This window comes from Centroberyx affinis, unplaced genomic scaffold, assembly GCF_046629955.1.
Source record: "Centroberyx affinis isolate AG114_WGS23_722 - 3 ecotype Tasmania unplaced genomic scaffold, CSIRO-AGI_Caff_v1 ptg004209l_1, whole genome shotgun sequence".
In the NCBI taxonomy this organism is placed as follows: domain Eukaryota; kingdom Metazoa; phylum Chordata; class Actinopteri; order Beryciformes; family Berycidae; genus Centroberyx; species Centroberyx affinis.
The window spans coordinates 30581-55238 of NW_027281954.1; the positions used below are offsets into that span (position 1 = coordinate 30581).

Consider the following 24658-nt stretch of genomic DNA (forward strand, 5'->3'; position numbering starts at 1 on the left):
GAGCCACAGTCAACATCAGATCTGATATAACTGCAGTAGAGTCCCATTGTAAACCACTACATGATACTAATATTTTTAAAAAAGCTCACTACATGGTTTGATTGTTAAAGGAAGCTTACTGCAGCACTTTTTTGTCAGAGAGAGAGGAAAAAATCATGTTTTTCTCTCTTTTCTGCTGTCGGATGTTAAAACAGAAGGAATGGTCTGGTAACTAGTTTTGCATTACAGTATACTAATGTGGCTCTTCTATGTAACGTTAAAGAACAAATTGTCCGCAGTATTAATGCAGGATAACGGCTACCACTGTAAACAGCGATAAGAACAAATATGCAAAGATAAACTGATCAAAGTAATGTTGATTTAGTTATAGTTCTACTTTTCCAAGGCCTTCATAAATCAGCAGAGTAGTTTAAATAGAATGACTGAGTAGACTTCCATATGCAGATTCTATCGATTACAGACGAGGACGAGGTCAGAACGAGGAGAGGACGCTCGATATAGCATGCTGGGAAATCAAAGATGAGGAGGGAATAAAGAGGAAAAGAGAGGATTAAAGAGAGGAGAGGAGGAGTAAGAGGAGAGAGAGAAAAGAGGGTGAGAAAAGAGTGAAGAAAGATGGAGAAATGGAGTAAGGAGAGAAGGAGGAGAGAGAGAGAGAGGATGCACTGCAGAAGATCAGACAAAGAAAGATCATTAGAGCTGGCACTGCGGCAAACCTCCTGTCCTGCTCTCCCTCTCTCCTTTTCTCTCTCTCTCTCTCTCCCTCTCTCTCTCTCTCTCTCTCTCTCTCTCTCTCTCCCACCTTTTCTCTGGTTTCTCATCCTCATAGCTCCTCTTCTTCGCTCTCTGTCAGAAGCTCTGTTTCCATCCAACTGTCAAGCGGATTTTACACAAACCTTCTGAAATGTGACAAAAAATAAAATGTGAATTAGGTCCGTCTCCATCAGCAGGGTTGAAGCGAAAAAAAAAAAAAAAAAGTTTCCCTGAAGGTCAGAAAAAAAGTCAGTGTTGGGCGAGTTGGTGTTGTTCTTTGGTGTCTAAAGCCGTATTTTATGCTTTCTTTTTGGGAGACGAATGCACTTGGCAATATTCTAATGCAACAACTGACGGCCATAAACCCACGATGAACAGTTTCTACCTGGGAGGAACAGCAGGTGTGACGTTTCTGGAGGTCGTGGTGAACAGATATTTTACATTTCAGAACCTCCAAAGCCACTTTTCAACCGTTGCGATGACGCTGAACCATTCGTTATTTATTCTACAAAATGCATTTGATATGTATTGCGTCATTTTCTTCTTATTAACAAGAGTATTTTCCACCTAAAGTGAGCCTAAAAAAGTTTTCGCAATATTGGGGAAATTTTGTCAAATTTTTGCCATTTTCTTATTCACTAACATCATAATTTGCAAGAAAATCCTTGAATGGAAACCCAGCTATAGGTTTAGCTGTAGGTAGGTCGGTTGTCATGGCACTACCCCGGTCTATAAAACATGACAAAGGAATGGTTATAGCTTTGTTGCCAGTACTGCAGTACTCAACACAAACTCCAAACTATCTGAGAGGTAAATGTAGTGAAAACATGTCTTAGGGCTGGGCAACAAAATCAAATATCACAATATCAGTATTGTCTAATCAGTCATAACTAATGTGGATATGATGAGCAGGTAAAGCCAATCATTGTTCATTTTACTCAGCCAGAACAGGCTAATAAGTTCAGAAAATTATATCAGACCAGGAAGAAGTGACATTTAAGTTATTTGACAATATTCCGATAACCAAAATCCTCTCATATCTCATATCACGATATCGATATTTCATGATATACTGTATAGTCCAGCCCTAAAATGTCTAACAGTTTTCTTCCAAAATGAGATCGCCAACATTTGGAAAAAAAAAAGTTAAGGAAACCCTTTGTGTCTTAATGGAACAAAAAGTCTAGTGAAGTTTTATGTGTTGATCCGGCTCAGCTGCAGCCTGACTGTGCGTTCACACAGCAAGCAGCCATGTTAGCCAGCCGGCCAGGTGGGACGTAAAGCGATGCTGGTCTGTGATTGGCTAGTCCAAGTTCAGCTGCATTCAATGTTTCCACGGTGACAAACGAGAGGCTGCTGGCTGTGTGAACGCTCGGTAAGAAAGGCCTCAACAGCATAGATTTATATCACAGAGGGATGGACCGCTCTCTTCTAGCAATCAGCAATTGGAATTCGAACAAAATATTTTTCTAATATGCAAATTTGTTGTTTTTGATCTTTATGAAAAATGCCTTTTCTTGTGTAATTATGAATATTTACAACCTCCTGGGTTCTTCAAAATATCAATCAAAGTAAAATAGCCTGAGAAGGGAAAATAAAAATCATCTTTTGGTGTCAAAGGTCACCATTTAACACAGAGGGTTGCAAATAAGCAGCGGTTTGTTTTTGGGGGTCGCGACCTAAAGAGGTTGAGAATCACCCGGTGATTCAAAAGAGCAATTTAGTGGTTAGGCAGTTTTTTTAATCAGTGCATCGAATTTTCAGTTCTGAACAGGAGGAAATTCAGAGTCAGAAATCAAGTCGGCTCTCACGGGAGCTTCGTGACTCGTCTCTTCAGCTCTGTGAAGGTTCGGTGCCCAGTGGCCTGTAAGAGTCCAGTCAGTACCGTACGCACTGCTGCACGCCTGCATGCCTGATGTATCATGGGGATTCTCCAAAAATCAAATCAAATTTGATTTTTAAGTTGAATTTGATTCTGTTTTTTGGGGCGGGATTCTCCAATTGAGGCCTTTGATGATTCACAGCAAAGAAACTTGAAATTCTCAAATCAAACACATGTCAAGTACAATACAGTTACTGGGTTTTACACATTATGATGCAACAGCTTGAAATGAAACAGAAGACAGATGCAAACGGCAAAAACACAGATATTAACACATAAACATATCAAAGGCAAGACCAGAGACAAAGCAGCATTCAGCCGTTATCGCACAGGATACAGAAACCTGAAATCAAAACACAAATACAACATGTATCCTGAGACGGACTGTATCCAGATACAGAAATGTCTATATGTATGTTCATCTAAATGTATCTACATTAATCGGTATCAGATCCGCAGAATGTACTGTATGATTTTAAGCCTTCAGACTGAGAACCATAGAAGTCGGTTTTCTCACTAGCAGCTGCAGCACGACCTCAGTCCTCTGCTGCTGGGAGGGTTTGGGGTTCAGATGCCTTGCTCAAGGGCACAAAGAGGGCAGATGCTGATTCTCCCAGCCAGTTCCAGGATTTAAACCAGCAACCTGCAGGACACGAGCCTGCTTCTCTAGCCTCTTGGCTACCTGGGACTAGAAGAGTGCACTGCAAAAAATGACAAGTTGTCAGCAGTGATTTTATCTTGTTTGCAGAGTGCATCAAGTTTATTTCATGATGTTTTTAGTCAAATTATCTCACTGCACTGTCAGATAATCTTAAATATAGTAAATGTCCTGAAACAAGTTACATTATCCTGAAAAAAGTCAAATATGTTGAAACCGTTCACTAAAGAAATCCTAAAATAAGCTCGATAAGTCTGGATACAAGATAAAATAACTATACAACTGTCGGTCTTTAGGCTTCTCAAAAAAAAACACGACAACAGACTTATATAGTTTTTTGTCTGAAGGTTTAATTTTAAGACAAGTGGTGTGGGCTCCCAAAACCATTCAAGCGCAAAGATGTTTGTTAAATAAAGCTGTATTAGGCAACTTTGCTTTCTGGCAGCACCAAGTGGCAGTGGGAGACCACAGCTTGAATTTTTTGAAAGTTTTGAAGGACTTCATTACCCAGAAATCATGTAATATCGACCTCAGTAACTAAATTTTGTCTTTTCAGTGTTGTTGGGGGGGATGGAGGTCCAGCTTTTTCTGGACAGAGCGCTCACTCAGAATTTTATGAGACTGTTTTGGACTTAAGTTTCGATTCGTCACTTAACTGCCAAGATTTCCTGCCAATGGGGAAAATCTACTGCGTCTCAATTAGAGGAGATGGGACGCTCTTCTGTTACTGATAACGATGGGTGTATTTTCACACTTTTGCCTAGTGCAGCTTTAACTTCTGCTGTAATGGATCAAAGATGCTTTTGTATAATGCTTTTGGGAAACCACGATCAGCCACATTTGACTTAAAGGAAAAAACGTTGGTGTCAAGATTGTTTCTAAGTATATTTTCATCTGATTGTTTTTATCGCTTTTCGTTGAATGTTTCACGATCTCATTCTTCTCAGAGAGGTGTGCTTATCGTTGCCAACTGACAACCACGATCCTGATACGATTTATATTCTAGCTTTTTGGTTTAAAACAATAAGCTATGCACACGCCGTGTTAGAGAACAGGTTATGAGAAAAAAAAATCATAAGTCTTCCACAAACCAAACGATGAGGGAGGAAGGTGTTCATGGCTTCAGCTACACAGACAGAAATCCATTTTTACCCAATACTAAACATGAACAAAGAAATAGATGTGGGTCAGTCAGAATAAGAATCATTTTTTCTTGCCAAGTACATTATATGTACATGAGGTTTCAATAGCACTGATGCTGAAACGTTTTCACAACTTGGAAAATACAAACACTGTGGTTTTCTTCCTGTGTAGATCCAGCCTGAGCCGCTATGGCCGATTCAAGGTGCTGCAAGGAAAAATCTGAATATTTCTGCATGTTTCTGATATTTGGCCAGCAGCTGATCATAGCACAGTCCAGAGACAGAGGCTCTGGCACTAACCAACCAGCTGAATATGTAACTGAGGCTAGTATTTGTATTGAGGGTTATATGTTCATATCCAAAGGCCTGATGTTCGTTAACATACAGTTAGAGCACAATGCAGCGTTGCTTTCTGGGTATTCACATGCCGAATACACAGTTGTTTGCATTTTCATACAGACGAAGCTGTGTAACAGTGCTGTCCACTAAAAAAACAAAACATATCTGGAAATAAGTACATTTTTCAGAAATGATGAATGCTTATTTTCTCACTGATGCCCATGTATTTTTTTTTATTGTACAACTGGGGTTTCAACAGGTTTCAAAGACCCTAAGGTTCATGAATATCTCTCAACACATAAAAGACAGAAAGAAAACGGATTCAAGAAAGAAAAAGACAAAATACCAAAACTGCAGTTGCGTGGATTTTACCCAACAACACTGATAAACTACCTGACTGTCCTCAGCACTCTGAAACTGCAATATGTCGTCAGTGATTTACCAACATCAGGATGAAAACACTGTTTTTTACTGCGGCAGACATGGCAACCTGAATCAATGTTACTGAAACAATGTAGCAACTGAAGTCTCTGTCCTTTGTCAGTTTGAAACTGAGACTTTTGTGCTTCTGAGATATTTGAGAGTATCTTTAGTGAATGTTTTCTGTTCTTATAAAACATTTTTTTTTTACCTTTGGGGTGATGTGATTGACTTATTCAATCTGTTTTATGCCATTTTGGTTTGATTCATTGATTGTACACTATGATTTTGAATGAGAAGCATATGTTTAAAAAAAGAACACATTCTACTTGTAGCAGTTGTTCTTTTTGAAGGCCTTTGATTTGTTTCCAAAGTGCTGTTGATACCAGGTTTCTCAACTTCATCCTAGTGCTAAAGATAGATTGTTGTTCTGTTCTAAAGGCAGTGATACCTGGGGCAACTTTTAAGGCAACAGTGATGGGCAACATTGCCCAAGGAGCCGCCTCAGCAGTGTCGCTTTAATCAAATAGGAACATTTTGTTGCCTGGAAGCTTTTGAATAGTGTCTCACTTTTCTGCGTGTTGTTGGGAGCGTTGCCTGTCTGCATTGTGCAAAAAAAATTGCCGAGTGTGTCAGCACCCTAAAGCCAATGGACAAACACAGAGCTAGAGCTGAAGTTAGAGGTGTCATTGACGCTGGCAAGGACTGGACCTGGCTTGCTTGGCTAAACGGGCGCATTATCCTGTCCAAATACAGTCTGAAATTGTGTGAAACAAAATGTATTAGAATTTCGTTCGCTCCTTGTTTCTTGTTCCTGGAAGCTTGTTTCTTGTTCTTGTTTCTTGGACACTCAGACAGAGCTGTTCTGTCGCTGCAGAGGACAAACGGCCTTTTGTTCTATCAGACTCTAGTCTGACGTGGCAAAAGACAAACACAGATCTAATGTGATGTACGTACGCATCGGACCCCCGACCACTGCTACAGTATTCTGCCTGCGGTGTGCTTTGATGGAACAGAGCTCACTGTAACGGAGCGGACTGAGGAAAGCTCTGACTGATGGATTTAGTACTGGAAATCATGGAAGCATCACATTACAGAGCCTGAAGAACTGGCCTCCTTACACACACACACACACACACACACACACACACACACACACAAACAGATACACAGAACCACTACTGACTTGGCCTCGAGAAATCCAGGCCAGGTTTTTGGACTTATCCCTTGAAGAATCCAGTCTGTTTTTGTTTTTGTTTTTTGTTTTTTTTGTTTTTAAACTGAGCCTTGTGGATCCGTCCCAGGTTTTGTATGTGAGGATGACGGTGTGGTTTTGTATTCTGGAGACTTTAGTGGGAGGACATGTGACCCTCTGTGTTATTCTGACTCTCCTGCTGTTACAGTGTCTGGTCTGACAGCAGCTGTTTTTATCAACTGTAGCAGCATGTGTTCTTATAATAAATGATCTATGTTTTTAACTGAGCCTCCTGCTGTTCACATGGACGAGGGGAGAGAAGACTGAATGATTGATTGGTTGACTGGTTGATTGGTTGGTAGGTGACTTGTTGACTGAGTGGTTGGTTGATTGATTCATTGTTTGGCTGGTTGATTAATTGGTTGGTTGGTTGGCAGAGGTTGGTTGGTTGGTTGGTTGATTAACTGGTTGGCTGGTTGATCGGACGGTTGGTTGCATGATTGATTAACTGGTTGGCTGATTGGTTAGTTGGTTGATTAACTGGTTGGCTGATTGGTTGGATGATTGATTAACTGGTTGGCTGGTTGATTGATTAACTGGTTGATTGGATGATTGGTTGGTTGGTTGATTAACTGGTTGGCTGATTGGTTGGATGATTGATTAACTGGTTGGCTGGTTGATTGGTTGGTTGGTTGATTAACTGGTTGGCTGATTGGTTAGATGATTGATTAACTGGTTGGCTGTTTGATTAATTGGTTGGCTGGTTGGTTGATTGGATGATTGATTAACTGGTTGGCTGATTGTTGGTTGATTGATTAACTGGTTGGCTGATTGGTTGGTTGGTTGATTAACTGGTTGGCTGATTGTTGGTTGATTGATTAACTGGTTGGCTGGTTGGTTGATTGGTTGATTGATTAATTGGTTGGCTGGTTGGTTGGTTGGTTGATTACGTAACTGGTTGGTTGATTGTTGGTTGATTGATTAACTGGTTGGCTGATTGGTTGGATGATTAACTGACTGATTGATGATTGATTTTTACTCTTCTTCTCTGGGGAAATTCATCCTATCAAACAACACGACCTACTAAAGAAAGACTGTCCACCGCTCTGCACAACCAGCAGCAACATGAAGCAGCGTCCAGCCTCGAGACGAGAAGAGAAAGAGGAAGATGAGGTTAGAGATGCGGGTTTCCTTGTGATCCGAAGGTTCAGTCTGAATGAGGAACTCTCTCTCTCTCTCTCTCTCTCTCTCTCTCTCTCTCTCTCTCTCTCTCTCTCTCTCTCTCCCTCCCTGCTGTGTCTGAGAGCTGCTCAGTGGCCCACAGTGGAAGCTCCCAGGTGGGAATGTGTGGAACTGTGTGAATTTAAATGAGGGTGTTGCTGAAATAAGAACATGTGTACTCAGCAAACCTTTAGGTGACTGAAGCTTGAAAAGATGAGAAAGACTGACAGAACACACAGGAAACCCTACTGAGTATGAATATGATTTGAATAATATTACTCCTCTTTAGATAACAGTCCTGTATACAGTCACACTGTAGACCAACGCTCGGCTTCTGATATAATAATCTACTTACATACCGCTGCAGATGTGAGTGTGTGTGTGTGTGTGTGTGTGTGTGTGTGTGTGTGTGTGTGTTAGACAAGCACATGGACACAGGCAGCAGATTTATAATAAATAATCCTTCATTTCTCATCTCTGCAGCAGCTTAGGGATTGAAGGCAGGGAAGGCTCACCTCACTGTGTGTGTGTGTGTGTGTGTGTGTGTGTGTGTGTGTGCATGTGTGTGTGTGTGCATGTGTGTGTGTGTGCATGTGTGTGTGTCAGCAGCTTATGATTATGTGGGGTTCACATGTATATATGCGTGTGTGCGAGAAAAGAGAATCAGTGGCTTCTGATGATGCAGGGTAACTTCCTTCTGTAGTGTGTGTGTGTGTGTGTGTGTGTCATCAGCTTATGATGTAGGGTTTATGTGTGTGTGAGTGTGAGAGAGAGAGGGAGGGAGAGTCAGCAGCTTATGATGATGCAGGGTAACTTCCTTTTGTAATGTGTGTGTGTGTGTGTGTGTGTGTGTGTGTGTGTCATCAGCTTATGATGATGTAGGGTTTGTGTGTGTGTGTGTGTGAGAGAGAGAGAAAAGACAGAATCAGTAGCTTCTGATGATGCAGGGTAACTTCCTTCTGTAGTGTGTGTGTGTGTGTGTCATCAGCTTATGATGATGTAGGGTTTATGTGTGTGTGTGTGTGTGTGTGTGTGTGTGTGTGAGAGAGAGAGAGAGAGAGCGAGAGAGAAAGGGAGGGAGAGTCAGCAGGTTATGATGATGCAGGGTAACTTCCTTCTGTAGTGTGTGTGTGTGTGTGTGTGTGTGTGTGTGTGAGTGTGTGAACGAGCAGAGATGATTGTCACCTCCCTCTCTGCTGTGAGGAACAGGCTGTTGTCAGTGAGGAGAGAAGCCAACAGAAGGATGAATATCAGAATAAAACGTGTGAGGTGGACACACTGCAGGAGAAGAAATGTCATTTAGTCTTGTGTTCAGTTTTTTAAAATTGGATTTGTCCTTAAAGGGGCATTAAGTCAGATTTCTCCTGTCCCAAAATGACAGCATAGGGACTGAGGATGAGCCAACAGATTCATCCAATTCTGTTAATTTAGTTTTCCTGACACACAGGAGAGAACTGATGGAGGCAGAATGTGACTTTGGTGAAAGAGAAAAGTTATCTGAGTGTGTAAGAAAACATTTTAAAAAATTCAACCCTGTCAAACTGTGAAACTCGGTATTTAATCTGAAACAGAGTTCAGAAGAAAGCCTGGAGGAGGAAAAAAAAAAAATAGAAGGATAAACTTCTACAGGAAAGCTTCAGCAGTATTGCTCTGCAGTGGCTTTAATACAGTGAACTAGTCTGTGTATTAACTTACTGAAAGATAGTGTACGCATTTGGAGGATGAAATCGAACTTCCTGGGTCAAAGGTCAAACAGAAAACAGTTACAATCAGCAATAATACTATAAAATGGCCTTAATCCAGCGTATTAAAATGTGGAGTATTGTCTGTATCTGGATGGGAAGGATATGCGGCAACTTATTACTTTACTCCAGTGTATTAACCTGTGTATTATTAGCCTATGGAAAGGTTAAAAGCACATTACATTTACACACTTTGTACTTCAATTGTGCTGTTGCATGCAACTACCACTGCACACATATTGGTAGTTCAAGTTCAAGTTTTATTTGCCATAAGTACAAGTACAGAGTACAAAGAAATTCTTACTTGCTGTGCTCCAGCTTGATGTCTTAAAAAAAGTAGAAGTATAAATAGTATATATTTAGGTAAGGCAGAAAAAGCACAATAATAATAAAATGATCTCTATAAAATGTCTAAAATGTAAAAGAAAAGTATGTATGTAAAAGAATATGACAGATAGAAGTGTTGTGTAGTGCAATAGCTGTTCATATAGTTCATAGTTTATCCAGCTTTTGATTTCCCACTGCATCACTGCTCACCACACAGGCCACTGGTGCCATCTAGCTCACAGAAACACAATGACCAAAAAAACACATTTGTTTTCTCCACAGAACTTGAATTAACCGAACGGGCGTGACGATTCAAATCAGTCCCCGGGGGGTCGGGGCGGTGTCGGTTTTCATGCTGGACCAGCTTCATATGAAACCACCTGCTGAGGCCAGAGGTTCTGCAGCAGCAGGGGTGACAGCAGCTGAGTTCAGGTTAACTCTGCAGACGGTCACTTTCAGTTTTAACAGTTGGCTGTAAGCAACAGAGAGCCTGACCCACAGATTCAAACGTTCACAATACTTTTATTCTGCTTTTATTCAGAATTAACTCAAGATAGACTTTACGTTCATATTGCAGAGACCCTTAAAATGACATAATCACCATTTCATGCTGTACAAGCCAAATTACTATTACATTACATTATGTCATTGGTAACACTTTACAATAAGGGTACATTAATTAATGGTTAGTTAATGCTTAATTAACAGTTAACTAATGTGTCTGGTAATCATTTACTAATGGTGTTCATGTTAACTAAGGTATTAATTTCTACATTATTTAATAGTCATCTTTATAAACTATTAAATAATGTATAAATGAATACCTTAGTTAACATGAGCACCATTAGTAAATTACACATTAGTTAACTGTTAATTGAGGGTTAGTTAATGCTTATTAAGCATTAACTGCATTAATGGGAAGGATATGTGGCAACATATTACTTTACTTAAGTGTATTAACCTGTGTATTAGCCTATGGAAAGGTTAAAAACACATTACATTTACACACTTTGTACATCAATTGTGCTGTTTCATGCTTGTGAGCATTAACTAACCCTTATTAAACATTAACTAACCCTTAACTTAGTGACCCTTATTGTAAAGTGTTACCATGTCACGCTTTTATCCAGAGCGACTTACAATAAGTGCATTTTATCAACAGTAGTCAAACTAACTGTATATCAGTCTTCATCAGCTAAGTCTTCAATAGGAATAAGTAGCATTTGTAGAATCAGAGAGGTTTTTTTACTGTATATATTAAGAGTAGGGGAAAAAGATTGTTATTGTTATATGATAGATAGGTTAATTCAAGTGGGGTCCAATGTACTGTATGTGTGTTTACTATGGAAAGCAGTGTAATGCCATTCTATCCAAGTCAAGTTCTGTGTTTTTTCTCTTTTTAACCCTGGAGGACAGGCTGCAGGCAGAGTGTGTTGAGACGCAGCCGGTGTGTTCTGTGATGAGTGTGATGAGCAGAACATCTGAGGAGCAGCGAAGCACGTGAGGAGACTCACAAACCCGTCTGAGATCCAGCCAACAAGGTCCCGCTGCAGCAAAACACAAACAAAACACACACTGATGGGAACTTTAGAGATGTAAGCCCGACTGCATCATCGTGCACAGAGAGAGAGACAGAAATACACAGATGAGTTCAGTTTTACATGTACAGCCATACAGACTCCCTCCAAGTAACTGTCCACTGTGTTCCATCCACTGATATACAGAGCAGATGCAGCTGTTGTTTGTTCTTGAGCCTGAAGCCTGTTTTTGTCACTATACTTCCATGTTCCTGCAGCTGTTCTCTGGTCAGTTGTTGGTATTTTTGGGGGATGTGATTTCCAAGAGCCTGCAGTCAGCTGCACCAGTCCCAGCAAAGTTGTCAATCATGGAAAAGGTGGCTTGTTTCCAAGATAGTGAAAACCAGTGAATTTAAGTTGTCCTGAAATTGTTAGTTTCTGCTTTGTTGAACCGTAATTTACTCTGCTTTTATTGCTGCCCATGTCTGTGTTCTACTTTTACTGTAATTGATATGACTTACTACATGATTATTGTTTTAAACTTGTCTTTGATTTAGGCTGCCAACTTCACACCTGGCCAGGGACTACAGATGAAAACTATTCTGGCATATTTACAGTACTGTTTATTAATATGCACTGTCCCTGAGAAATAAACTGAATAAATAAGGATGGTTTGATGAGAAGGAAACAAAAGCCCGGTTCACACAGGACTAGTATTATGTTAGTGGGGACTTCGTGTAATCAGTGATTTAACCCCCAGCCTGCGTTTCATGAAACAAATTTGCACGAGATTCTGAAATCACCGCTGCCCCGGACCCATGTTTGTACCGAAAATTCATTCAAAACGCTTCCTCTGTAGAGTCTGCTACTGCTTACATTTTTCATGACAGGAGATAAAGATCAAAATGGCGTCTAGAAGAAGCAGAAGAGAAACAAGTGAAAGAAAATTACCGATGCAGGAAGGTCATTTCACTTTTCAATGTTTTCAATGCAGCTTCACCTTTTTTTCTTTAAGGATTTTTCTTGAAACACTGTTGAAAAGAGGCAGATCACTCCACTCGGATCAAGGCGACTCAGTATTCAGTGTCTGTAGCAGGTTTAACTAGACATTAAACGGTGAAATATGAGTCATTTCAACTTGATCAAGCAGAAGGGGAAGAAATCACGCACCAAAAACTTAATTGTGTCTGAAATGACCAAGGAAACCTCAAAGTACGGGAGGTAATTTGCACTGGAATTTTTACTTTGCAAATGACAGACATGGCAAAGTTTGCACAGGATTAAAATCACTGGCGATCTCCGCAATTATTACAAACCGCAGGACGTCTCCAGTTAATAATATTCTCCTGCGAATGGGACTTCAGAAAGCCTAGTGAGATGCAGCCCATGGAGGAAGGACATAAGGAAACGGGTGAAGCCTGTTGAGATCCGGCCCGGTGTCTTGCTGCAGTGCAGAGCGATGTACAGAATACCAAGAGGGCCGAGTCCTGTAGCACTGAGGGTTTCTGAGGAGAGCTGAGGTAAACCATCTGTCTCTTCTTTCACACACACACACACACACACACACCTACAAAAACGTCTTAAGATGCGGGACCTGCTTCACAGAGATGCGACGAGGAACCCAAACAAGGCGGAAACACAGCGAGGGAAAAACAGAAGAAATGCAGTTTATCTCCCATTTGAGATGAACAGATAAAAACAGTTATATTCTATTAAGCATGAATGGAAATACAGCAGTCTCCCTTTAGAAACAAACAGAAAAAAACAACTTTCTCCCATTCAAATGCACAAATGGGAAAAACAGCTACATCCCATTAGAGCTGAAGAGAAAAAAACATCTGAAAATGAATGGGACAAACAGGTATTTCCCGAGAAAGAAACGGCAATGTCGTTGCAGGTTTCAAGAGTCAAACTCATTTGCCAGCTGAAAAAAAAACATACATTGGACCTATAGTCAAAGATTGGTCATTGTTTTTCCACATGGGGTGTGAAATGTGCCAGTAGTTACAGGACTGCACCGACTTGTTGGGAGTTTTGCCCAGTGATCACCCTACCTAATCTGAGGAGAGGATTGGCACCAAAATCATCTCTCTGTCTCTAGTAGCGCTGTCTGGAGCGCATGCTAACGCTTTAGCATACAGTGTGTTAAGTAATAGTAGGCGACTAGCATTATCCTAAAAGTGAGAAAATGAGAACCGGTACCATCTCTAAGACTGGATGATTAGTTAATTTTAAGGACGTGTTTAAAACCTGCCAGGCTTGTTTAGGGGATTAGTAAAATAGACAGAAAATTTGATTTAAAAAAAAAAAAAATACACTTTCAACAGCAGAAGACCTGGCAGCCCCTCTCTTCCCGCATAACTTGTTTTGTTGGTACAGCAAGTGAGCAAAGTTAGCTAGTTTTTGTATTATTGATATGTAATGGACTTCACTAATAATGAAGATTGAGACTGTTTTCACAATTTATGAATCTACAGGGCATTAAACAAAAACTAGTGCTAACTTTGGATTACTAAACGGTTTATCTTCATACTTTGGATCATGCTAATAGCCTACTATTACTTAACATGCTGTATGCTAAAGTGTTAGCAGACAGAGCTTTCTACCAGAGACAGAGAGATGACTTTGGTGCCAATCCTCTCATCACATACTGGGTAAGGAGACCAATGGGCCAAACTCCCAAAAAGTCAGTGTAGCCCTTTAAACCGTGTGTGTGTGTGTGTGTGTGTGTCTGTATGAGAGTATACTGTATCCTGTATCTCATAAACCAGTGAGTGAAAGTGCACAATAAATAACAGGCGAGCTAGACATGTTAAAATGACATGGTGATGATCTCATTAAACCAGAAGAAGCCACATGTAAAAACAAGTCTTTTATTTACAGACAGTGTGTGTTCAGTCCATTCCCACATGTACACCAGTTTTTCCTTCTCATAACAAAGTACAGAGGAGGGTTTCATTCCAAAATGCAAAAAAAATATTTATATCCACTTTTTATTCACTGCTCAATATTTGGAAAACACAGGTGATTACATCATTTTAAAGGACACTATTTTGCAAATAAAGTGCCCAAGAGAGCAAATAACTTCAATAATACTCAAGAGTGAGTTTTACTTTTTATGCCAATGATGATGGTCAGAGAGAAGGTGTAGGTGTCACATGTTGTTTTTCCCCAATGTTGGTTATCTCACTTTAAAATGCATGATAAACTTTCTCCTTCATTTTCCAATAGATGAGTACATTTGAAAAGTTGTATTACACTATTTGTGAAAGAAAGTGACACCTACTCTTTAAAAATGACTGACAGCACAAAATCAAAACAAATCATGGTACTTTTTAAAAAATACTATGAAACTCAAGTCCTTGGTTGACAAAATCATAAGTTCTAAAGATTGGATCGGCTATATTTCTAACTTCATGTAAACTGTATATCTACGGTTTATGGTGTGTTGGAAATGAACTCTGCATTTATCATACATGGAAAGAATGGATTAAAAAATAATTTCTGCTCCCCATGTTAATTTCCTAGACTATACAACCTTTATTTCCAGTGATTAAAAAAAAAAAACTTGAAGAGAAATACTTTCCCCCTGTACATTGTGTGCTTTAAAATGTGAACTTTATCATGTTTGGCACAGTGGATCATTTAAAAAAATACATTTACAGGGCAACGATACAGGAGCAGTGCTGAAACTGGTCGGACCCCGAGAAAATAAAGGGATTGTGAAAAGTAAAAAAAAAAAAAAAAAGATAAACTAAACTCTCCTCGTGTTTTCTTACCCAAATATTTCATAATGTACCTGTTAGTATGTTTCCCAAAATGCCCAGATGTTGATTTCTTGAAGATTTGGAAGAGTTACATCGGGCTTTTTCAACAGTTGCACTTTTTAAGTTGCACAATTTAAGTTGCTCCTGATGAGAGCTAAATCCCCAAACTGTGCATATAAAAAAACAACAGCTAATTCTGTCAAATAAATCAGGGTGCTGCCAGTTGTTTCGCCTCTGTATCACGGCCAAAAGAGTTCTCAAGTCGTTTTTCTCATCAGCAGCACTTTAACTTCAAGTTTACATTGTACACGGTTTAAAAAAAAAAAAAAAAAAGGTTTAAAATCCGTCCCTTCATAGATTCACGATCCTGAAAGAAACCCTGAAAGTAAAACACAATACTTATGTACAAATAGAAACTGTAAACATCCAGGTGCTGAAGCCAGAAGAGCAAAACTCCTCTGCCAACAATTGGGTTTCTGTCTATGCCAAAGGGTAAAATAAGGAATCAAATGAAACTTTAGCATTGGTTTTACACACAGGTGATCTTCATGAATCTGTATCTGCATGAATAAAAACTGCCGTATTATTCCAGGCCGTTTTTAGGAGTTTTTTAGGGCAGCACAAATATGGGTTAAAAGATAATCCTGATTGCTTTGCTTGATATTGTGATCGCAGTTATTAATCACAATTATTTGCCTTGATTTGACAAACAAAATTATTTTACTGTATTTTTGGTGTCTTATGTCAACGTCTTGACTGATTCAACAACACTGCGCATTCTGGATGAAATTCTATGTTTCAATATGCTAATATTGTACAGTTCTTAATAGTGGGAAAATCGCAATATACAACTAGAAGGGCACTCGGAGAGCACAGACCTCCGCCAAGGTTTGTGCTATTATTGCTTGTTTGTGAGTCGGATCCGGATCCGCTCCAAAATTTAATGGGTTCTTCCTTGGCCCATACTACACCCTTCCATGAAGTTTAATGAAAATCAGGCCAGTAGTTTTTCCATAATCCTGCTAACAGACAAACAAACGGCACCGAAAACATAACCTCCTTGGCGGAGGTAAATATCCTTAATTCATTCTGCAGAACAATCTGAACATAAAACCAAGAACCACCTGTTAACTAATACAATTCTGAGAAGCCTGTAGGTTTCCAACATGTTTTTAAGATTGTTCAGTAAAGTTAAAGCTGCACTAAGCGATTTTCCGACCACCAGAGGGCGACAGCAGCCGCAACACGTTTGTAAATAAAGCACAGCAAAACCACTGGGCTACAGAGGCCTACCAAGGACAACCCCTGCATAAAGGCTAATGGCTAAAATAACCGTACCTACAGAGAAATGTCACCGGTTACCAGTCTCACTTTGACAGATCTTTCTATTGCTGAAAGTCACATGTACCATAATGACAAGTGAAGAGGTAGGTAGCAAGTTTACTAGTTAAACAAGTTTACTAGTTTAACAAGTTTACTCGCTCGCTTCATCGATTCCCCCATTACGAGAAAGGAGAAGACAAGCGTGTGTGGCTATTAGTTTATATCATTATCTCTCAAGGAAAATCTCCACATCGCACACATTAGTTTCAGGACTGGTTACAGGGTCTGAAATCGCTTATTGCAGGTTTAACTAACACACTCCTGCTTCCTGAAGAACTGGCTTGGTCGCTGATAGCTGCCCCGCAGTTTAATAGCTGGAACAAGTCAGCGATCACTCCAAAAAAAAAAGGTGATAAACCAGAGCAGAGGTCCTAGCAAACATTTCCCTAGTGTTTCATATGATTTAAGAACGTAAGCAGTGCTTTTCCGAAGTATTGCAGTGTGTGATATCTGTCTTTAGAGGAGCTGAGCTGCTGAATGTTTACAAGTGGACACAGCGCCATGTTGGAAGAGTGACAATGGGAGGAAAGAGTGTGACGTTATCGCACTTTCCTCCCTGACTCCCTGACACAAAGGTAATGAATAACTTCTGTGTTTTGGTATGGGCTTCAAATTATAATGTAAAACCGGGAAAAGATCAGGCAAGAAGATGTGACGGTGTTACAATCTTCATTTTGTTGTCACTCCTCCAACATGGCGGCGTGTCCACACATAAGCATTGGTAACTTTGCATGATAGGCCTCTATTGATCAATAAAATTAAAAATCAAAGTCTCAAAAGTCTCAACTGCAATTTCAAAATAAAAAGTGGCTGCAACTAGACAATCCCCGGCCTTTAATTTAAGCTAGATGTCAGAGAAAACTATTTCAACATATTGAAACTGACCCAATCCTAAACATTAGTATTCTCCCTCTTTGCTCTTTCTTTATTAGATAAAAGGATAAAAGGCCTATATCACAACTGCAACATTCAGAAAGGAAAAAAACTAATTACAGTAAGATTTTTTATTCTGTCATGTAGCTCTGAGATAAACATGACAACGCCGCAGCAGTTTGTTGTAAATGTGTGTGTTAGCTAGCGCTCGCTCTGGGATGGTGGACTTGTTAAAATCTACGGGTCGCGACCTAAAAGTTGAGAGTCCAGCGAGACTCATAAACATAAAGTTAGTGAACTAACTTTAATGAAGGGAACTAACTTTAATGAAGGGAACTAACTTTAATGAAGGCTGGTTCCCTGCTGAGTAAACTTAGCAGCCAAAATATACCAGCGTCTAACTGGAGGCTGGTGGAAATTTCCCAGTCTGACTTTTATCCTCTTTCTAGTAGGCCAGACAGTCTCTGCATGTGTGCGTGTGTGTGTGTGTGTATGTGTGTGTGTGTGTGTGTGTGTGTGTGTGAACGTATGTGTGAGGATGTGTTTGAATATGTATGACAGTAAGACAGAAGCACTCTTTGTATGTGTGTGTGTCTGTGTGTGTGTGTGTGTGTGTGTGTGTGTGTGTGTGTGTGTGTGTTACTGCTGTCATTAAACATCTTGATCGCCCCCCTGTACTGCGTTCCTAGCGCTGGCCGTCACACCGTGAGACCTCTGCTGATTGGCTGTCCCGTGTTGCCGTGACGACCCCAGGTCAGCGGCGGAGGCGGAAGCGAGCGAGGAGAGGCAGGTGGTCGGACGAGTGATGCTGATTGGGCAGACTGTTGACCTCCTCCAGCTCTGACTGGCCGACCAGCGAGAGCTTGCCCAGCAGCTGGAGGCCCCGCCCACCAGGAAGTGACGAAGAGGAAGAGTTGGAGTCTTTCAGGAAGGAAGAGAGAAATGGGAAAAGGAGAAAAAGATGGTAGAGAGAATGAAGAGGAGGAAAATAAAACAAAAAGAAAACAGACAGAAGAGGAGAAGAAAGTGAAGGAATGAAGGAGAGTTAATCAAAATTCAAGTTCAAGTATGTGTGTGTGTGTGTGTGTGTGTGTGTGTGTGTGTGTGTGTGTGTGTGTGTACCAGGTGTGTACAGGATGTAGTCCACCGTCATGGCAGTGCGGGAGTGACAGGTGGTGATCTCAGGTCTCCCATCATGCATCAGGAGGTGCTGGTACGACGACTGCAGCTTCACACTGTGCTCGATCCTCGCACTGCAGAGACACACACACACACACACACATGGTTAGTGTGGTTAGTGTGTGTGTGTGTGTGTGTGTGTTGGTACAGACAGTCACTAGTATTTCTTCTTCAGAAAAGCTGAATGGAAACGGCAAAATTCTATAAAATATCACAAAATATTGTCGTAAAAGAAATAAATGCAATAAATAGCGATGGAATCAGATTTGTTGAATAAATAAGAATGGAGGCTTGGTTCAGTCTCATTGCACCACAATGGAAAAGTGGCTTTGGACACTTAGAAATGTTGTATCTGTTATACCTGACCATTAGTTGGTCATATGTGTTGTTTCTAACATGTATAAGTCTCCAGTGTGGTTTCCAAGCTCCATATTTCCAAGTGCATTTCTTGGTTTTCATCTTCACACAGTAGAACACAGTGGAATATGGCCAGTAGTAGCAAACACTAAAGAACAACAACAACTTTCCTGGTACTCCACTTTTCCCTTGGATGTGTTTTTTGACGTTCAGGAAGTCTGTTTATTCACTCCAACGCAGCTAATTCACATTTTATTTTTTTCACGACATTTCAAAACTGCTTAAAATTCACTCTCTCTCTAAAGCGAAACATTGCTTTGGAGAAGTGTGGTGTTGTTGTGTCTGCAGTCAGCTCTCCTGAATATATCAGGCTACAAAGTCAGAACAGTTTCTATTTGAAGGCCGGCTGAGAGAGAGAGAGGGATGGAAGTAAGAGGAGAAAGAGAGAGGCAGAGAGAGAGAGAGAGAGAGCGAGTGAGAGAGAAATGTTACCTGTTAAAAGCAGCGACAGCCTTGGCAGTGAGGTCTCCTACTGTTAGATTAGAGATGGCTCCCTCCACTCCTGACCAGACAGACAGACAACTCAGTGATTAACAGGCTAGACATTCAGCTGACCAACTAAAAAATATAAGCTAAACTATCCCCAACCAAACTAAAATAAAATCTAACAAAGCTAAATTAAGCCACACCTAAACTAGGCTCAAACTAAACTATAGTACTAGAAAAAACCTGTGCTAAACTAAATCTAAATTAAATTAAACTGTGTCTACACAACACAGTCAGAATAATATAAACTAAACTAGGCCTAAACTAGTACTAAACTACTAAAATAAACTTGGCCTGACCCAAACGAGGCTTGAGCTAAACTAAACCACACAAGGCCTAAACTACATAAATTAGTCCTAAGCCTAAAATAAGTTCTAAGCCTGAAACAAGTCCTAAGCCTAAACTTAACTAAACTTAACTAGACTAAACTTACAATGAACTAGGCTTACATTTTACCAGGCCTAAACTAAACATTACTAGACTCTAACTGAACTACACCAGGCTAAGTTGTACTGTACCTTTAGGACTTGTGGTGGATGTTTCAGTATGTGGTGGTTTATTCCCAGACTCTCGGACTAGACTAAACTAAACTAGACTAGACTAGACTAGACTAGACTAAACTAACCCATCTGCACTCTACCTGTAGGACTGGTGGTGGATGTGTCAGTGTCGTTCTCATACTGACAGCGCTGGTTGATTCCCAGACTGCTGGACCAGATCGGAGCCGTGAGGAGACGCTGACCTCTGGGACTGTTCTCCTGACCCGACACCTGCACACACACACACACACACACACACACACACACACACACACACACAGTGAGTAGGCAAACACAGACACAGAATGCACAAACACACACAAAAACTACATCCATCTAGTAGGTTGATGAAACTTGCGAGTGTATATGGTGTGTGTGTGTGTGTGTGTGTGTGTGTGTGTGTGTGTGAGAGTGTGTGTGTGTGTGTGTGTGTGTGTGTGTGTGTGTGTGTGTGCCTCACCTTGCTTATCGGTAGCCCCTGGTACTGCAGGCAGCCTGTGGTCAGGAAGCTGTACAGCGGGCTCCAGGGGGTGGAGTTAAAATCCCCGCACACCACCACGGGATTGGTCGACCCGTCCGGGAGGCGGGACAGCCGCCTTATCTCGGCCAATAGGATGGCCAGCTGGGCCAGTTTGATGTCGCCGCGGCGGGGGTTGTAGAGGAGGTGGGTGTTGGCGACGCAGATGCAGGCGGAGGGATCCGATTGGCCGACGGCGTCGTTGGGCCGCAGCAGCAGGACCAATCCCACGTTGTCGCGGTCTAGGAGGGCGTCGCCCGGCCGGAAAAACTCGACGGGATTGGAGGAGACGAGGGAGAGGCGGGACGTTTTGAAGATGACAGCACAGCCGTCTGGTTTCCTCCCCGTTCGCTTCTTATACTCACACTGGTAGCCTGGCACACACACACACACACACACACACACACACACACACAAATAGAGACAGAGACATGCACACACACAGACAGTTACAGACATACACACACACACACAAATAAAGAGATAAAAACAGACACAGGAGAGAGACACACAGAGACACACACATGCACATTATGCACACACAGAGGAAGTTAATTATTTCACAATAAGAGCGCAATTTACAATTTTTTGCAAAAGGTTAGAGACATGGTAATAAATGTTATATATTTGGCTGTATCTATTTTCATATTTCACATATTTTTCATATTCACCATGTAATGAGTCCCAGTTTGAAAAAAAAAACTACTGAAATAGTAAAAGCAGCTTTAGAGAGACTGTGGCACCTCCAGCTGTCAGTATCATAGAACTACAACAGATAAAGACACAAAAAACGAAAGAGGGTGAGACAGAATCTCTCTCTCTCTCTCTCTCTCTCTCTCTCTCTCACACACACACACACACACACACACACACACACACACACACCCCTACACCTTACCTAGCGCCTGTAGAGCAGGTTTCATCTGGGTTTCATAGTGGTCCTCCTGTACTTCCTGAAGAGACAGGATCTAGACAGAGAGAGTTTCAGTTGAGGATTAAAGTGTCTTGCTTAAGGGCCTCGACCATAACTGCTGCTATATATCATTGTTATAATATTCCACATTTTCATAAAACACAAATCACACATTGTCTTTATGGCTCAGTAAATTCTGCTGCTATTGCCATTTCTACTTAAGATGTCAGAGTGTGTTCTTTTATTTATATTCTGTTCTTCTTTGCTGTATCCTATTACTTGCTGCTGCACTGGCCCAATTTCTCCACACTGATCATTAAAGTTTAATCTAATGTAATCTAATGTAACCAACTGTAATTTAATCTACTCGGCTCTGTAATTTAACTAATCGGCTCACGTCGGCGTTGTAGTGCTGGATCTCGGCCAGCAGGTTGGGCAGCCGGTGCTCCCACGGCAGGACGGCGGGGTGGCAGTGGCGGTACAGGTAGACGTTGTCACGCAGCAGGTCCTGGGACAGGATGTTGTAGGACATCACAGAGAAGTCGAACGCGGCGTCGCACCCCGGTGGCTGGAGGCCGGTACTGCAGCCTGGAGAGACCTCCCAGTGTCTCTGAAGACCTGAGGGGGAGGAGGAGGGGAAACATGGAGGAAGGAGAGTTGGAAATTTGACCGTGGACAGACCCAAACCCAGGACACTCTCTGTCCAAACCAGAGCTGAGCTTGAGGGGTGAGAGCTTTCTGTGAACCCAAACATGACTGAAGAACTGCTAATAATTATCTCATAGGGCTGGGCGATATGGTTGAAATCAATATCATGATAATCATAAGGATTTTTCTCAATATCAATATATATCACGATGTGGTTAATGTATGCAAAATCACGTTAAATAATCAAATTTATGTTCATCTCATTGAACCGCATGGTAATGTTTGGTGTGATGTCAAACAAAACAGAAATATTCAAATAATATTCCTACCATACCTCATTTTATCAGAGTTTTTAAGTAAAATTTGCTTGTCATCAACAATTCAGACAGCAGAAATGTGTGTCACGATATCAAAATATCTTCATATCATCACAATATGATTCCACTGAAAGACCATAAACAATAATATTGAATTATCGCCCAGCCCTTTTATCTCATTATAAACTGATAACAATATGCATTTTGCAGCTACAGCGACAACATCTTTATCTATGTTTATAGGAGCAAGGACTACACTGGAAGTAAGTGTTTGATGTTAATATGTCTAGTGTCTTCAATATTGTTTCAAAATCTAACCCTAACAAAATCTAAACAAAAATAAACCCAAGCTGTATAAATTAAGTCTTAGTCAAGACTTTACGTTTAGTTAATATATGGCCTAACTAGTCTCAGTGCAACCAAAATCAGTAACTTAATAACCAGGGGGAAATTAACAATGAATATCATGACAATCTTAAATTATCTAGACATCGCTATATACCGATATCTGCAACACATGCAAAAATCACATGTTAAATTATCAAATTGAAGGTCATTGCATTGAACTGCGCGGTAATATGAAGTATTAGTGTTTGCTTTTAATCATTAATTCAGACAACTGAATTGTGTACCATGATAACTTGATATCATTATTTCTTCCCAGTGTAATTCTATTGAAAGACAATAAATTATAATATTGAGTCAATCAGCCACTGTGACTGGTGGGCAAAAAAAGTCAGTTTCATGTCCTGTTAATAATCATAAACCAATTAAAATTTTGTTAGTTACTTGTCACACACTTGGCAGCTACTAGGTCTTTATCGAGGACTTTGAGCCTTCACTTTAAGGAGTAAACTCACGCCTGGATGGAGTGACCCGGTCCTGCGGAGCCGGCCTCCTGGCTCCGGCTGCCAGCCAGGGGTTTGTGGGGTTTGGGGGGTTTGGAGGCTGAGGAGGAGGAGGCTCTCTCCCTCCCCCTCCCTCTTTACTTCTGTCCCCTGGTTCTCCCCCTGTACCTCCTCCATCCCTCCCATGCCCTCCCTGCTCCTCCTTCCCCCTGTCTTTGAACCAGGGGTTTGGTTTGGGGCTGTGTAAGGAAACCGAATCCTGTCCGGAGGGTTTGGAACCAGAGCTCTGAGTCCTGGTCTGACTCCCTCCTGCAGGCTGGGACTCTTTTCGCCCTCCTTGCTCATGGCTCCTCCCTCGGTCTGGTGCGGTTCCACCTTTCAGCTCCGCGTGACGGCTTCTGTCTCCGTCTCTATTCCCAGTTCTGCTCCTTTCCCCACCTTTATCTCTGCTGCTGTTTTCTCTGCTTCCGCCTTTCTCTCCATCTCTATTTTTCCCTCTGTCTCGACTCCTATCTTTGAACCAGTGGTTCCACCGGGGGCTGCCGGCCGCACTGGGATCCAGGCGATGATGCTCCTTCCTGGGGCCTCCCTCCTTCACCTTTTCCCCCGCTCCTTCTCTATGCCATTCTCTCTCCTCTACGCTCCTCTTCTCCTCCGCGCTCTTCCTCCGTTTGTGCGGAGGACCTCTGTCTCTGTCCGGCCGCTCCATGAGGCCGGCGGACACGTGGAAAGAACGGCAACTACCGGCGAAGTTACCGAGGGGGACGATCTGATGGAGTAACGGCCTACCAGAGAGGCGACGGGCCGCGTGGGAGAGGAGGAGAAGCGGAGGCCAGGGGGGAAATCCCCGCACTGACCACCATGGGGGAGGAGCGGGGGGGACGAGAGGGTGGTAGGAGGAGGAGGAGGAGGCACTTCTGCTCCTGAAGCCGGCCCGGAGGAGAGCAGGATGGCTGTGGGGGAGGAAGGAGGAGCTCAGCTGGCGAAGGAACATGGGGCGGCTGCAGGGAGGAAGAGGAGAGAGAGGAGAGAGAGTGGATACAGAGAAGAGAGATAAACATGTGAAACAGAGGGAGGAGAGGAGGTGGGAGGTAGGGCTGAACAATTAATCGAAATTTTATCGAAATCGCAATATGGCCTAGTGCAATTTTCAAATCGCAGGAGGCTCAATATTTGTTAAAGGTGAAATGTGTCAAAATACCATTTTAAATTAAATATTGTGGTGCTGCAGAGATGTCCTGGCCTACACATCATATTCTACAGACTTAAGAAAACATCTTTGTTTGGTACAGATCCCCGCAAAAATCACACCATAATCATTTTAATACGTTTTTCAATGAAAATGAGAATAATGATGTAAAAATTATCATTCCCTCTAATATCGCAAATCATATCGCAATTGCAATATCAGTCAAAATAATCAATATTTTTTCAAAATCGTTCAGCCCTAGTGGGAGGGCAGGAAAAGAGAGGAGAGAAAGATTATTGAAGATTGGAGGAAGAGGAGAGAGGTAAACATCGCAAATACAGACACGAGGACGGGTTGAGAAGGAAGAGGAGAGAGATTAAAGAAGC

The 24658-nt window shown here is 41.5% G+C and overlaps 1 protein-coding gene across 1 annotated transcript; it reads right to left on the minus strand.

Moving 5' to 3' along the window:
* Positions 1–17973: 17973 nt before the first annotated feature.
* On the minus strand, positions 17974–23946 carry angel2 (angel homolog 2 (Drosophila)). The gene is made up of 9 exons (XM_071543040.1): positions 23941–23946; positions 23096–23852; positions 21668–21888; positions 21256–21325; positions 20301–20731; positions 19942–20071; positions 19248–19317; positions 18342–18472; positions 17974–18140 (listed from the first exon to the last, which is right to left on the minus strand). The coding sequence occupies exons 1-9, from the start codon at positions 23944–23946 to the stop codon at positions 17974–17976; spliced, it is 1983 nt and encodes a 660-aa protein (XP_071399141.1).
* Between the last annotated feature and the right edge of the window lie 712 nt (positions 23947–24658).